At 37.0% G+C, this 16,945-nt stretch overlaps 1 protein-coding gene across 2 annotated transcripts in view; it reads left to right on the forward strand.

The window, feature by feature from the left end:
* The window catches only part of Lrrc49 (leucine rich repeat containing 49), a 171,569-nt gene that overhangs the window by 143,000 nt on the left and 11,624 nt on the right, over positions 1-16,945 (forward strand). For both annotated transcript variants that reach the window (XM_027926029.2, XM_027926032.2), the window contains 2 exons: positions 1,534-1,643; positions 10,104-10,257. In XM_027926029.2, coding sequence (XP_027781830.1) covers positions 1,534-1,643; positions 10,104-10,257 — 264 coding nt within the window. The remainder of the gene's footprint in view (positions 1-1,533; positions 1,644-10,103; positions 10,258-16,945) is intronic.

Here is a 16,945-nt window from a genome sequence, read left to right on the forward strand (position 1 = left end):
ATAAAGTAGAGAAGAATTTCTAGAACGGATATTGTAATTCCAGTAGCTTGGGAGGCTGAGGCAGGAGGATTGCAACTACAAAGCCAGTATCAGCAATTTAATGAGACTCGAAGCAACTTAGCAAGACTCTGTCTCAAAATAAAAAAAAAAAATTTAAAAGGGGGCTGGGGATGTTAAGCTACTCAGGGTTCAATCCCTGGACCAGGTAAAAAAAAAAACAAAACAATTTACTCTGATTTAAATTTTTGAAAATGTCAGTTCCAGGAATATTTGATACTTTATTAAAACATGTAATAATATAATTCTTGATATTATATAATAATATACACAGCATTTCTACTTCTCTTTGTATAAGAGAGAATGATATTACTTGAGGTAGAATTAATTATGAGCATCAAGAAGAAAAGATGGAGTAGTGGCCTACATTGGCCACTAGGTGACTATATTGGACCAAATAACTTAGTTGTCAGCTAAAGGCAGAACTTGAGGCGCCAGGATAAGAAAGTCATTCTGTACTCATTTATGTGTATATGAACTATGGGTTTATTTTTCAGAAGATGCCTGTGTAGTATTAATTTAACAGCTAATGTTAGGACTAAATTCTTTAAAGATCCAAAATTTAACTATACCAGGGTTTCTCAAACTAAGTTTCATTGACATTTCAGGCTAGATAATTCTTTATTGTATGGACTATCCTATGTATTATAAAATGTTTAGAACCAGTCCTGGTCACTACACTCTGTAGCACCCCTCCACCAGTTCTGATAACCAAAAATGTCTCCAGGTAATGCCAAATGTTCCTTAGGGAGCACAGTGGCCACTGAATGAGACTCATGAATTATATAGTGCAAACAAACTGACACTGTTTAAAATGTAAACAACCCTATTTTATATTAAATAAAACAATAAAAATTAACTCAAGTCTTGCTTTCAGCTTTTAGTACTATCTTGGTTGACCCAGGAGTGAACCCTCACAGGATCTACTTGTGACATGCTATTCTTTTTCTGGAGAAAGGCTGATGTAAATTTTGAATGAATAGCAGCATCTTTGCTAATCCTGTGAGAATTCCATCTCTCAAAGAAGGAACCAAATTATCCTTATAGGAAGGAGCAAGCTATAAACAACAGCACAGCTTCCCCTTGACACATTATTAAAATAAATCTCTTCCATTGACACATGGGAATTTTCCCATTAAATCATTCTAATTTAGGAAGCTATAGGATTTCTGGGGAAATTTTTCATTAAGAATTTAAGACTTCTCAGGCATAATTTTGAGGAAACACGCCTTCTAATTCAGAGCTAACTTATCATCCTCCAATCAACTTCCATAAGCCCACATTTGAATATCTTCACTTTAATTAGGTTCAACGAAAAAAGAAAAATATCAATGAAAACTCCTCTCCCTATAGTTCAGGGGAATGTGCTTTCCTGGGCTAAAAGAAAATATTTAATCTAAATATTTCTTTGGAATTATATTGTATCCAAATAAGAAACGATGTCATTTTGGACACCTCTCTATTTTTTCTCTTCAGGTGACACAGAATGATATGATAATGGCTGAAAGGCTCTTTGGAATCCTAGCACATGTAGCATCTTCTGAGTTACCTCAATACCGTATGATTTCAATTCTGGGTGATGCCAGGTAACCTTTTATTTTTACAGTTTTTATAGGTTACTGTTGTACTAGAAAGAAATTCCACATACCTCTTAACTGTTCCATTTATGCATCCTAAAAACATGTATCCTTGACTTATTTTGTGGCTGGCCTCATTCAAAGTATGGGGGATATAAAGACAAATAAGACAAAGTCCTCGTTCTTGTGTGGCTTATAGTCTAACAAGTTAAAGATACACAACAACATAAAATCTTTCAGTATAGAAGAGACTAACCATGTTTTGGAACAACATTGGGAAAACATGTAACCTTTTATCTAGTTCATAAGAAAATAACTAGGAGTTTTCAAGGTATGGCATATAGGGGAAAGAAATCTATAAAAGTACAAAGAATTGTAAATAGTTCAATGTAATTGGAGCATGGAATGATTATGCATAAGTCATAAGATATGAAGCTAGAAAAATTGACTATGATCTGAGAACCTTGCAATCCATACAAAACAAAAATGGAAAGTTATTCTTTGTAATTAAGCACAACAATCATGTTTTTAAGTTTATATCTAGAAAGACAGAGGTTGAAGGAATGGAAAACAATCAGGAGGATGGCTTATAGTTTAGCTGAGAGATTATGAAGAGCCAAACTGAGGAAGTGAGAATGGAGAAGAGGATTATGTGAAAAACATTTAGGTTTGCCTGACAGAACACTGACCTATAGGACATAATATGGTAGGGAGAAGAATAGTCAAGGATGATATATCAGCCACAATTCAATTACAGATAATAGAAGTCACTCTGGCTAGCATATGCAGGAAACTTGATATACAGGAATTAGATATCTACAAAATCTTTAGAAAAGTTGAGGAAGCAGTCTCTAGATTGGGTCTCCAGATTATTCCCAGAATGATACCATAGAAGCAGCCCACCAAGAAAGCTGCCACCTTGCTGTAATCATGGATAATAGGAGATTGTTGTTCCAGCTGAGTCCCACTATCATACCATTTTCATTCACTGTATTGGAGATTGGAAAGTTGCTTGCCCCTTCCCCAAAACCTGGCTCCAGAGCTATGTTGCCCCGCTATAATTCACATCAACAAAATGAATACCTTGTATGTTACCCCAACTTCTCCACTTAGCCCAGTTCTGAATTTAAATCTAACTTAAGTGTATCTGATTGATCTGTTTATTCCATCTTGAACCCCATAGAACCATTATGTGTGTGTGTGTGGGGGGGGAACTCAGGGACTTATTGAATTTAAGAAATGATGATGTAGAAAGAAATCAGTAAAAATTATACTTGTCTAAATACTACAGTGCATAGTATTTTAAAAATTTAATAACTTGAAAATAAAAATCCCCCCAAATCCTGAGTTTCTTTCCTACAGGAGAGATAATAAATACTAATTAACAACAAAAACTAATGGAGGGGAGGCTTTCAAGAGGGCGAAATAGAGAAAGAATGTCCCTTTCCTGGTTGCTCCATGGCAAGAAACCAAGAAATCAGGCAGCTTCTCAGCAAAGTTCATGAACAAAAAAGGCTGGGGTGGGATTGCGCGGGGTGGGGGGGACGGGGGGAGGAATTCATTACTGGACACTCAAAGCAGATCAGAAACTCAAGATGTTGAATATAATAAAATAAGGAAGAAATCCTCAGTCTCTGCTACTGACAGAGGTACCAGCCAAAGCAGTCCCTCCACAAGCAAAGTGGAGGGATAAGGGAATTAAAGGAACCTGAAATTTTAGGAAGACTGAGGCATGTCTGAGTACAAAGAGTTTAGAGATCAAAGACACTGCCCAACTAAACTGAAGGGCACTCTACGTAATGTCCTTGTAAGGGAAAGAAACTGCATGTCTCCCGGCTGTGTGTGGAAGACAGAAGAAGGAACCATTTCGCAGCTGAGTAGTGCCATGAGCTGGGGTAACCAATTCCTTGCAAACCCATAATTCTCGACTTAAGTTGAGCCTAAGTGACCAGGAGAAAATCAAAAGGTGGAGAGAGATTTACCCGGGGGACAACTAATCATGGAAACCCACCCAGCTCTCTCCCTTCCCCTCCAAACCGGCTGCTTGCAGGACTGGCTGGGAGAGATGCACCTGGCCAGGGTTTCAAAAAGGTAGGAGGGGAACAGATTGAGGTTGGAGACCAAACCCTAGACCAGGAAATGTGGAGTCCGCAGGTGACAGAGTGGACTAAGAATTGTTTCCTCTATCACATGAATGGAACCCAGAGGAGATCCCTGGGGTGCAGTCTTCCAGCATGGACTGGCAACTGCTGGGCCCTGGAGGTACACTGATTTTAAATGTCCAGACCAATTGACACTCATCGAAGAAAGAGCCTGGAGCCTGCTTAAGCCTAAACCCCACATCTAGGAGTTCCACCGACAGGATTAACTTTCTCATTTTAGCAACCCCATCCTGAGGTTGGAGCAAGCATCATACCCCAGGTGACCCCACCTAACACTGCTGAAAAAGGAAAGCCAGGAATCTTTTGAACTCCAAAAGAAACACTTTTTTAACTTTTTGTAGAGATTCTTTTTCATTTTCATTCTTTCTTTTTCTTTTCTCTCTCTCTCTCTTCTTTATTTGTTTATTTAATTGTGACCTTAATGGTTCATGGACATTTATACATATTCATATTTTTTAATTTCTAGCATTTTTAAAGCCAGTTATTTTTCATGGGTCAGTTTTTTGAGGACTAAGATGTTTGATTAGTCTATTTCAGTTTTGTTTTCTTTTATTTTTAAAATTTTTACTTTATACTTTTGCTCTCTCGTATCTGTTTCCCTTGATTCTCTCTTTTCTTCTACTAACAACCAATCTCTATTTTTCTCTCTTCACTCTTTCTTTAATTTTTTACTTCTATTTTCTGCCCTCTTCCCTGACAATTATAACATCTATCACTTCTCTTCTTTCCCTATCCACCATTCAAAATTGTAAGCCCTTTTGCAGACTTTTTTTTTTTGTAGTCAATAACAGATCATATCCTTTTTGTTTGTTATAACACTGTAGATGTCATAGCAGGAACTGTTTAGTTTAATGCTATATATTGTTTGCATTTGTGGTGGTTTATTTGTCTCCCCCTAAAAGATGAGGAAATGGAAACCTTCAAGGACACTATAAGTCTACAGGGTAGAAACTCTACTGCCTCCAATCCATACTGTTACATGGGTAGGCACACATATGTGAAAAAAGCAAGGGAACAAATCACCCCAAACAAACCAAGATAATTCAATAACAGAATCCATTGATGCCACAGTGGAAGAAATATCAGATAAAGAGTTTAGAATATACATAGAAAATACAGGAAGTGAATGATCACTTCAATAAAGAAATACAGATTCTTAAAAAAAAACCAAGCAGAAATCCTCAAAATGAAGGAATCAATAAACCAAATTGAAAATTCAATGGAGGGCTGGAATTGTGGCTCAGCGGTAGAGCACTCACCTCGCACGTGTGAGGCCCTGGGTTCGATCCTCAGCACCACATAAAAATAAATAAACAAAATAAAGGTATTGTGTACAACTAAAAAATAAATAAATAAAAATTCAATGGAAAGCACCAACAGACTAGACCACTTGGAAGACACAGTTTCAGGCAATGAAAAAAATAAATAGGATCTTGAAAATAGTGTTGACTATGGAGAAAATATGTTTAAGAAATCATGAACAGAACTTCTAAAAAATATGGGGTAATCTGAAATGACCAAATTTAAGATTTATTGAGATAGATGAAGGTTTAGAGATACAAATGAAAGGAATGAATCATTTTTTTCAATGAAATAATATCTCAAACCTAAAGAATAATATGGAAAATCCGATACAGGATGCTTACAGAACCCCAAAGGTTCAAAATTATGACAAACCCACACCACGGCACATTGTTATATAAATAAGGATAGAATTTTAAAGGCTACCAGACAAAAATGACAGGTCACATTTAAGAGGAAACCAATCCAGATCTCAAAAGATTTTTCAACCTAGACACTAAAATTTCAAAGGTCTTGGAATACTCTATACCAAACTCTGAAAGAAAATGCATACCAACCAAGAATACTATGCCCAGCAAGATTAAGCCTCAGAATTGATGATGAAATAAAAATTTTTCATGATAAACAAAAGTTAAAAAAAGAATTTACAACTAGAATGCCTGCACTACAAAACATATGCAAGAAAATATTTTATAAAGGAGAAATGAAAAATAAACGTGAAAATTGGTAAAGGGAGGAAGTACAGAAGAAAATCAAAGGAGGAACTAATTCAAATTAAAAACTAGAATAAATCAAAATGACAGGGAATGAAAATAATCTCTCAATAATAACATTGAATGTAAATGGCCTAAACTCATGAATGAAAAGACACAGACTGGCAATTGGATTAAAAAAAACAGACCCAATAATATGCCATCTCCAAGAGACTCACCTCATAGGCAAAGACATCCACAGACTAAAAGTGTAAGGATGGGAAAAAATCATGTATCATTCACATGGATCTCATAAACAAGCAGGGGTCTCTATTCTCTATCAGATAAAGTGGACTTCAAGTCAAAGTTAATCAAAAGGGACAAAAAAGGACATATCATACTGCTTAAGGAAATTATACATCAACAAGACATAAAATAAATATTTAAGCCCCAAATAATGGAGCATCTCTGTACATCAAACAAACCCTTCTCAACTTCAGGAATCAAAGAGACCACAACATAATAATGCTGGGCGACTTTTACATACCTTTCTTATCACTGGATAGATACACCAAACAAAAAGTAAATAAAGAAGCTGTAGAACTAAAAAATGCAATTAATAATTTAGACTTAACAGACATATAAAGAATATTTTATCCACTATGACTGAATATACTTTCTTCTCAGTAGCACAAAGATCCTTCTCTAAAATAGACCATATCTTAGGCCATGAAGCAACTCTTAGCAAATACAAAATATAGTGATAATACCTTGCATTCTATCAGATCATAATGGAATAAAATTAGAAATCAATAATAAAATAAAAAATAGATGCTACTCTAATACCTGGAGACTAAATAATATGCTACTGAATGACTAATGGATAGCAGAAGAAATCAGGGATGAAATAAAAAAATACTTAGAGGTAAATGAGAATAGTAGTATAATATATCCAAAACACTATGAAGGCACTTCTTAAGAGGAAAATTTATTGCATTGAGCTCATTCATTAAAAAGATGGAAAGTCACCAAATAAATAACCATCTCCAAGCCCTAGAAAAAGAGCAGATCAACACCAAAAGCAGTAGAAGATGGAAGATTATTAAAAGCAGAGCTGAAATCAATGAAATTGAAACAAAATATCCAGAAAATCAATGAAAAAAAGTTGGTTCTTTGAAAAAATAATTAAAATTGATAAACCCTTAGTCAAGCTAACAAAGAGAAGAAAAGAGAAAACTCAAATTACTAAAATATGTGATAAAAAAGGAAGTATCACAGTGGACACGAATGAAAAACAGATGATAATCAGAAAGTATTTTGCAAATTTATATTCTAATAAATTAGAAAATAATGAAGATATTTCAGACCAATATTCCTGATGAACATAGATGCAAAATTTCTTAATAAAATACTGGCAAATTGATACAGAAACATATTAAACATATTAAAAAGATAGTACACCATGATCAAGTGAGGTTCATCCCAGGGATGTAAGGTTGGTTCACCATATGGAAATCAATAAACATATTTCATTAATCAATAAACTTAAAGACAAGCATCACGTGATTATCTCAATAGATGCAGAACTAGCATTTGTCAAAATACATCATCTATTCATGTTCAAAACACTAGAAAGACTAGGGATAGTAGGAATATACCTCAACTTTGTAAAAGCTATATATATGTTAAACCCAAGGCAATATCATTCTAAATGTAGAAAAGTTGAAAGTATTCTCTCCAAAAACTGGAACAAGACAAGGATGCCCTCTTTTACTGCTTCTATTCAACATAGTTCTTGAAACACTAGCCAGAGCAATCAGATGAAAGATTCAAGTAGACTCCATGATTAAAGCAATTCTAGAAATAAATAAGATCATTTCAAAATAATAAGTTCAGTTTAAATTTAAATTTGTATGCATTTTTAGCATAGCCTTCTAAACTTATGACCCCAAATTGACACAGTTACAAGTCTACAGTTAGAGTGAGATGTTTTTATCACCTCCAAGTAAGAGAAAAGGGACATAAAATACTTGAACAATATGACAACATATTTGACCTAACATTTAAAAAATATTATCTCCAATGTACATTCTTTTCAGGTATAAATGAAACATTTATTAAAGTTGATCAAATACTATCTATAAAGCAAATGTCAACAGATTGAAAGAATTGAAATCACATGGACTAATTCTTTGCTCAAAACATGTTTAAGCTTTAACCCAGTTACAAAAAGATAACCAGAAAATTCCTACATATTTTCAAATTAAGAAACATTTATAAATGACCTATAGGTTAAAGACAATTTCATAATGGAAAACTGAAACTACTTTGAGTTGAAATATAATAAAAGTGCCACATTTCAAAACTTGTGAGGTCACTAAATTGGTGCTAAATGGAAGCAGGTTAGCCATGAACTGGGTGCATTGGAAAGATTAAAGGCTGAAATTATGGAACTAAACCTGTATTTCACAAAATTAGGAAAAGAACAGCAAAATAATCATGAATAAAGTTAAAGATATAATATTCAAAACAGTTAATTATTTGAAAAGACTAAAAAAGGGTAGTATATAATGTGTGGACATTGCTTTTATAATTTAACAATCAAAATAAAATGTAAATACAAATAAAGACCTATATGCCACCCTCTTATGTTTTTTACAAAAGTAAGACAATTATACAACCAAATTTCTAATAAAAAATTGTGATTTATATCACAATTAATTTTTTATTAATTCACTGATTATAATATTTAATTACATAGAAAATGCTTATTATTATGTAACAATAAGTGAAATAAAGCATACAAAATGGTATATATGGTATGATCTTACCTTTTCTAAAATTTATAGGAGAAGCTTCTCAGAAATATGTCAAATGTAAACAGTTATAGATTTATATGGACTTATGCAGTATAGGCTAATGGATGACATTTATCTCTTTATATTTTTTTAAAATTTATACTTCCCCAAAATTTCTAAAATAATTGTTATACTTTTAAATTAAAAAGAAGGGATTTTTAAAGATATATCCCTCTTCTGTTCCCAATCTTTCAGTTCACAGTAAAGTGTTAGTATCACTTCATTTAGAGATATACCCTATGATGGATTGCAGCCCTCTGGAATTCAGCTTCCTATTTCATTACTTAACCACCTACTTAGGACCTTGCCTGATATGCTGACAGTTGGAGATTTTTAGTTTTTTGTTTTGCTTTTTCAAAACAAAAGTTTAATCAGTATTCCATTTCATTTTCTAGCTATGAGTAAAATTACTGAACTACATAAATGACATTATGAAGTATTTGTGTAATTTGTAAAGGGTAACTAACATGTTTTATAGAATATAAAGACTAAAAGTTTGTTCTACTACCTCCTTATTTGGATTGTTTTGTGCTCTGATTATTTTGTGTGTGTGTGAGTGTGTGTGTTGTTTTTTATTAAGGGAAATATTTTTTTTCATTTTATAAATACTTAAGGCATTTTTTAATGGTTGTTAATTATAGAACAAAGAAAAATGTGTAGAATACGTTAATTTATAGAATGGATACCAAACTGAGTACAAATAAATAATAAACACAGATTCATAAAGCAGATGTTCAGAAAAGCATAGGGCTCCCCTCTAAAGTCAACAAAAAATAGATATTTTTTAAGTCTGATAAGCAGCTCTCAAAATCTCTTTATTATTTTTCTTTTTTAACAATAAAATAGCCACTTTATTTCTATTGATTTTAAAGCATAATAATTAGTCTTTTACTTTTGTTCTAATTAGTTATACATGACAGTATAATGCATTTTGATACATTGTACACAAATGTAGCACAACTTCTCATTGATGTGGCTGAATCACTATGATGATGTTAAGTCCTTTGGGTATAAACCAGTGAGTAGGATAACTGTGTCAAATGGTGGTTCCATTCCAAGTTTTCTGAGGTATCTCCATACTGCTTTTCATAGTGGTTGCACCAATTTGCCATCCCACCAGCAATTTATGAGTATACCTTTTTTCCCACATCCTTGCCAACATTTATTGTTGCTTATATTCTTGATGATTGCCATTCTGACTGGAGTGAGATGAAATCTTAGAGTAGTTTTGATTTGCGTTTCTCTTGTTCCTAGAGATGATGAACATTTTTTCATATGTTTGTTGATCGACTGTATTTCTTCTTCTGTGAAGTGTCTGTTCAGTTCCTTAGTCCATTTATTGATTGGGTTATTTGGCTTTTTTGGGTGTTAAGTTTTTGAGTTCTTCGTATATTCTGGAGATTTGTGCTCTATCTAAAGTGCAAATGGTAAAATCTCTTTATTATTTTTCTACAGGAAAAAGCAATTCCGGTATCTACTAGAAACCAAAGGAAAAAAACCTGGCATTGTCAGTGAAGAAAATAATGATAACAAAAGACTTGTAGGAGAAAACACAAATCGTGCTACACTCAATTATACCACAAGAGAATTTTATCATGAAAAGCTAGAGGTAAAATACCATTAATCTTTGAAATCTGGTCCCTGGATATATTCTATGTGGCTTGAGGTTTGGATGTTGCGTGTTTCACCTTCCTTTACATACAAAGCTGAGGACAGTAGACACCAAGGAAATAGAAAAGAGTAGAGAGCTCTGAGATGAAGAAGAGTACGTGGTTCCATCATTTTTTTAGTAGAAAAGAATATTTAAAAGAAATTTATTCCCAAAAATTTAGATCAGAATTGGACTAAGGATCCTCATCTATCTGAATTAAGAAAAGAAACATAGGCTTGTGTGGGCAGTTAACCAGCCTGTGCCAAACCAGGAGAGGACACAGCATAATCTCCATCTCTATTCTCTTGTCTTAGGCTCTTAATGTTTTAATTTATATATTTCATTATACACCTTGAACTTCTGTGTTCTTAATTATGTAATTTAACCTGTTGTGTTCCCAGTAGAGATACTTAGCCAGGAAAACTGGAACCAGTCTTTTAGTTCTTTATGTGTTCAGAGGTTTATTGGGGTAATACAATATTATGGCACTACAAGAGCTACAAAGAAGAAAAAAGCCTACAAAGTTCCTGCCTTGATGAAGCTTACAGGAAAGCAGAAGAAACAGTCATCTAAATCACTATAGAGTTTTAACATTCTTCAACCGAATTTTTGTTTGTTTTTGTGGTACTGTAGGAGATTGAACTCAGGGCCTTGCATATGTTAAACAACTGCTCTACTACTAAGCTATATACCCTGCCTCTTTTATTTTATTTTGAGATGGAATCTCACTAAGTTGTTGTGGCACAGTCCTGAAATACCAGAAATTTGGGGGACTGAGACAAAAGGACTGCAAGTTCAAGGCCAGCCAGAGAAACTTAGTATGACTCTGTGTCAAAACAGCTCAGTGGTAGAGTGCCCCTGAGTTTAATCCCCAATACCACAAAAAATAAAATATCTAAAGATATAGATGTATCACTGAACAGGTGGTGCATGCCTATAATCTCTGCAGCTTGTAAGGATGAGGTAGGAGGATCACAAGTTCAAAGCCAGCCTCCACAACTTAGCAAGGTGCTAAGCAACTATCTCAAAAATAAAATGGATCTAGTCTCAAAATAAAGAAACTGCGGATGTGGCTCAGTGGTTAAGCACTCCTGGGTCCAATCCCCACTACCCAAAAAAACCCCAAAAAGATAGATGTATTTCTATATCTCCTCACACAGGGTTTGTGTGTGTGTGTGTGTGTGTGTGTGTGTGTGTGTGTAAGGAAAGAGAGAGAGAGAGAGCACATGAGAGAGAGAAAGCATGCATGCTGTGTATCCTCATCAAATTTGAAAGTGGTTTTCAAATGTCTTTTAAACAATTATGAACTCTTTATTGATGCCATATTGTAACTGAAAACCCAGTATGTAGAAATTGTTGTTATAGAGGAAAAGTAGGGGACTCGGAACTTCATTTGATTAGATTTTCTATTCATTTCCCTTCACCCCTCTCCTAGTTCTGAAGTGTCTCTTTGGAATCTATGTTAGTCAGATTTTCTAAGAAAATCAACTTAAAAGGAGGAAAGATTTGTTTCAGCTTGGTTTCAGTCCATGGTGGCTTGGCTCTGTTGTTTCCAGCTTGTGGCCAGACAGAACATCATGGCAAAGAGTATATGGTAGAACAGAGCTGCTCACTGCATGGCTGCCAGGAAAAAGAGAGAGAGAGCGAAGGGGCTGGGGTCTCAGTATGCCCTTTAAGGGCATCCCTCCCCCCACCATGACTTAACTTCCTTCAGCTCCCTTCCCACCTCCTACAGTTTCCACTACCTCACAGTAGTGCTATCAGCTAGGACCAGGCCTTCAATAGATGAGGTTTCTAAGGGACATTTAAGATCAAACCTTAACAGAATCCTTTAAGAATTACAGCCTAAAAATCATTTGAAAACTCAATTCTGTAATATTTTTATAGCATCCTAGAAAATGTTCATATTCTCCTTTAAATTATTATAGTACAAGAAGGAGCTGGGGGTATAGCTCTATGACAGAGCACTTGCCTAGCATGCTCAAGGTCCTAGGTTCCATCTCTAACACTACAAAAAGAAAAAAAGGGAAGGTCAGTGCTTAATGAGATAGTTGACTAAAACTGAATAACTCCAACTATTAATGATCCTAATACTACCTTATGTAGTAAATAGAACAAGTCTCTTCCATGTGGAAACCCTTCAAATACTTGAAGTCAACTACCTTATCTCATTTCAGCCTTCTTGACATTTGTACTTTTCACTCATTCAAAAAATCATCTTTGAGCAACTATCATACACACTGTGTGATATACTAGGTTATAGAAAGATACTGTCTTTGCCCTCAGGGATCTCATATTCTAATGGAGGAGATAGATTTATATAGGGGTTATTATAAATCATTATTCTAAGAGAAGAGGAGAGATAACTAACCCAAATCAAGGAAACCATTCTAAAGAAGATGTTCCCTAGTATTTAAAAAGGACAAAATAGAGCTATGTGATGATATATAGATACAAGGCAATTCTGTCAAATAAAATGATGTGAATAAAAGGCACAAAAGTATAAAAAAGAGACAAAGAGTGACAGAAATTACAAGGCAGTTAATTGTTGCAGTACAGAGGTTGAGAAAGACATGTTAAAAGATGAAACTGGAATGTACTGGGAGAATCATGCTCAAAGAGAATGAACATAATTTGTTGGCCATTAGAGGCTTCTTGATATTGCTAGAAGAGGAAAAGACAACCTGGCAGGATTATGAGCCTTCTTCCTAAATACAGTTGGTTCTATGAATTAAATTATAAGTGTGTGTGTGTGTGTTATGTGTGTACATAATTTAAATGTACAAATTTTTATAATAGAGATTTTTTAAAATGTCAAAGAGCTGCATATAAAACAAGGACAATTCATAGAGAAACCTACCCAGTGTTTAAGGAACGGATAATTCCAGTGATTTTTAAGTAGTTTAAGAGTATTTAGGATTCTGGAAGATGGCGGCGAAGTGAGAGCATCACCCCCATGTACCGCGTCACTGTGCGGGAGAATGACGAGTTAGAACGGCTAAAAGCTATCTTGTTAGGAATTTCCAGCAAAATTGGGGTGCTCCAAAACCTAGAGGAAGGATTTCCATCGCACGAGAATCAGCTACGGGGGCTCAAACGCGAGCGATTTGTCCGCACGGAGGGTCACGCTGCTTATTCAGCAACTCGCCCTGCGGCTAGAGTCTGCGGCGTGCGCTGGGAAACGACGAGATAGCAACACAAAGATACAGCGCTGCGGATTCTGCGGGCTCCTGCCAGCTGTGCAATCACTGTGCTCAGTGCTGAATTCTGGGTTTGAGATGGGGGAAGGAAGCGGTCCAACTTGGTTCTCCACACTGGTCAGACCACAGAGGAAGCCAGCGGCCACCATCTTGGAGAGCTGACGTCACCATCCCTGTTTTCGACTGATCGCAGCTCATTCAGCCATAGAACAGGTAATTTCAGGCTGCCATTCGCCTGCGGCTCGCAGACAAATTACTCAGGCTCAGTGCTAAAGAACCCACGGAAACTGCTTCTTGGAGCCTGCTCCTATCAGAACATACACTGAGCCAAGAGTGGCCGAATTCCGGCTCCTGGAACTGCTCTGGCCCAGGGCTAAAGAACCCGCGGAAACTGCTTCTCGGTCCGGGTCCTCCTGAATACTGTGGAGGTAAATACCAACCGAGCCTTCGTAGGCAGTGACAACAAGATTGAGACGGGGCTTGTGAGGGCTGGTCAGGACTCACCCGTTGCTTTGGTCACCTGGAAAAGGGAACAAAATGCTGCCATTCGCATGGGATACCAACATGGCAGAGATCTGATGTCATCAGAAAGCGGCGGAGGAGATAACTTCATTGATACCAGCGGCGACAGAAACAGTTGGTCTCCTGGTAAAGAAAGTGAGTCACAAACACCCGAGTCTCTCTCACTTTGTCATCAAGCCAGAGGGGCAGAGCAGAGCCGCTGCCCGCGCCCGGAACAGGCCCAGCGGCCTGCCGGCGTGGTAGACACGTCACCCCAATTGGAGTAGGGGCAGAGCAGAGCCTTCGCCCGCGCCTGGAACAGGCCCAGCGACCCGCAGGCGTGGTAGTCACGTCACCCCAATTGGAGTAGGGGCAGAGCACAGCCGCTTCCCGCGCCTGGAACAGGCCCAGCGACCTGCCGGCGTGGTAGTCACGACACCCCAATTGGAGTAGGGGCAGAGCAGAGCTACCACCCGCGCCCGCAAGGTACACAGACCTGCGACCGACCGGCAGAACAGGCTCAGCAGCCTGCGGGCGCGGCAGACACGTCACCCCATTTGGAGTAGGGGCAGAGCAGAGCCGCCGCCCGTGCCCGCAAGATAAGCAGACCTGTGACCGACTGGTGGGACAGGCCCAGCGGCCTGCCAGCATGGTAGACACGTCACCCCAATTGGAGTAGGGGCAGAGCAGAGCCGCCGCCCATGCCCGGAACAGGCCCAGCAACCTGCCGGTGTGGTAGACACGTCACCCTAATTGGAGTAAGGACAGAGCAGAGCCGCCGCCCGCGCCTGCAAGGTAGGGAGACCTGCAACCGACCGGCAGAACAGGCCCAGTGGCCCATCAGCGTCGTAGACAGATCAGCCCAATTGGAGGAGGAGCAAGCCGCCGCCCGCCCCTGCAAGGGAGACTTTTCACCTATACAAGAGCAATATAAATATATAGGGGGAAAATTTTGAAAACACAACAGTTTCATCAAGCAGAAAGAAACACGAGCAGTATGAAAAGACAAGGAAAGAAAGGACCACAAGTCGGGGCTGGGGTGTGGCTCAAGCGGTAGCGTGCTCGCCTGACATGCATGCGGCCCGGGTTCGATCCTCAGCACCACATACAAACAAAGATGTTGTGTCTGCCGATAACTAAAAAAAAAATGAAATATTAAAATTCTAAAAAAAAAAAAAAAAAAAAAGAAAGGACCACAAGCAATGCAGGTCAACTCAACTTTAGAAGAGGTAATAGCTGCAGCAGATGGAATGTCAGATAAAGAATTCAGGATATACATGCTTCAGATGATCTGGAGTCTCAAGGAAGACATTAGACAGCAAAATCAGACAATGAAAGATCACTTCAACAATGAATTACATAAACAAATCCAAGAAGCAAAAGATCAACTATACAGGGAGATAGATGATATAAAAAACAAACAAACAGAAATCCTAGAAATGCAGGAAGCAATAAACCAACTTAAAAACTCAATTGAGAATACTACCAGCAGAGTAGAACACTTAGGAGATAGAACATCAGACAATGAAGACAAAGTATTTCAACTTGAAAATAACATAGACAGCTCAGCAAGACTGTTAAGAAACCATGAGCAGAACATCCAAGAAATATGGGATAACATAAAGAGACCAAACGTAAGAGTCATTGGGATACAGGAAGGTATAGAGGTCCAAACCAAAGGAATGAGCAATCTATTCAATGAAATAATATGAGAAAACTTCCCAGACTTGAAGAATGAAACAGAATCCCAAATCCTAGAAGCCTACAGGACGCCGAATGTGCAAAATCATAAGAGATCCACACCTAGACACATTATAATGAAGATGCCCAACATACAGAATAAGGAGAGAATTTTAAAAGCTACAAGAGAAAGGAAGCAGATTACATTTAGGGGTAAACCAATCAGGATAACAGCTGATCTTTCAACACAGACTCTGAAAGCTAGAAGATCCTGGAATAACATGTTTCAAACACTGAAAGAAAATGGGTTTCAACCAAGAATTGTGTATCCAGCGAAATTAAGCTTCAGGATGGAAGATGAAATTAAAACCTCCCACGATAAACAAAAGTTAAAAGAATTTGCAGCTAGAAAACCATTTCTTCAAAACATCCTCGGCAAAACATTACAGGAAGAGGAAATGGAAAATAACAATGAAAACCAACAGTGGGAGGTAGGACAGTAAAGGGGGGAAAAATAATCAAAGAGGAAAACAAACCATGTTTAGTAACATAAATAAACAAATATGGCTGGAAGAACAACCCATATCTCAATAATAACCCTATATGTTAATGGCTTAAACTCACCAATTAAAGAGACACAGGCTAGTAGAATTGATCACAAAACAAGACCCAACAATATGCTGCCTACAGGAGACACATTTGATAGGAGAAGACATACATAGACTGAAGGTGAAAGGTTGGGAAAAATCATATCACTCATATGGACTTCGGAAACAAGCAGGAGTGTCCATACTCATATCAAATAAAATAGATTTCAAGCCAAAGTTAATCAAAAGGGATAAAGAGGGACACTACATACTGCTCAAGGGAACCATTTACCAACAAGACATAACAATCATAAATATATATGCCCCAAACAATGGTGCAGCTATGTTCATCAAACAAACTCTTCTCAAGTTCAAGAGTCTAATAGACCACCATACAATAATCATGGGAGACTTCAACACACCTCTCTCGCCACTGGACAGATCTTCTAAACAAAAGTTGAATAAGGAAACTATAGAACTCAATAACACAATTAATAACCTAGACTTAATTGACATATATAGAATATACCACCCAACATCAAGCAGTTACACTTTTTTCTCAGCAGCACATGGATCCTTCTCAAAAATAGATCATATATTATGTCACAGGGCAACTCTTAGACAATATAAAGGAGTAGAGATAATACTATGCATCTTATCTGATCATAATGGAATGAA

This window comes from Marmota flaviventris, chromosome 2 (assembly GCF_047511675.1).
Source record: "Marmota flaviventris isolate mMarFla1 chromosome 2, mMarFla1.hap1, whole genome shotgun sequence".
NCBI lineage: Eukaryota > Metazoa > Chordata > Mammalia > Rodentia > Sciuridae > Marmota > Marmota flaviventris.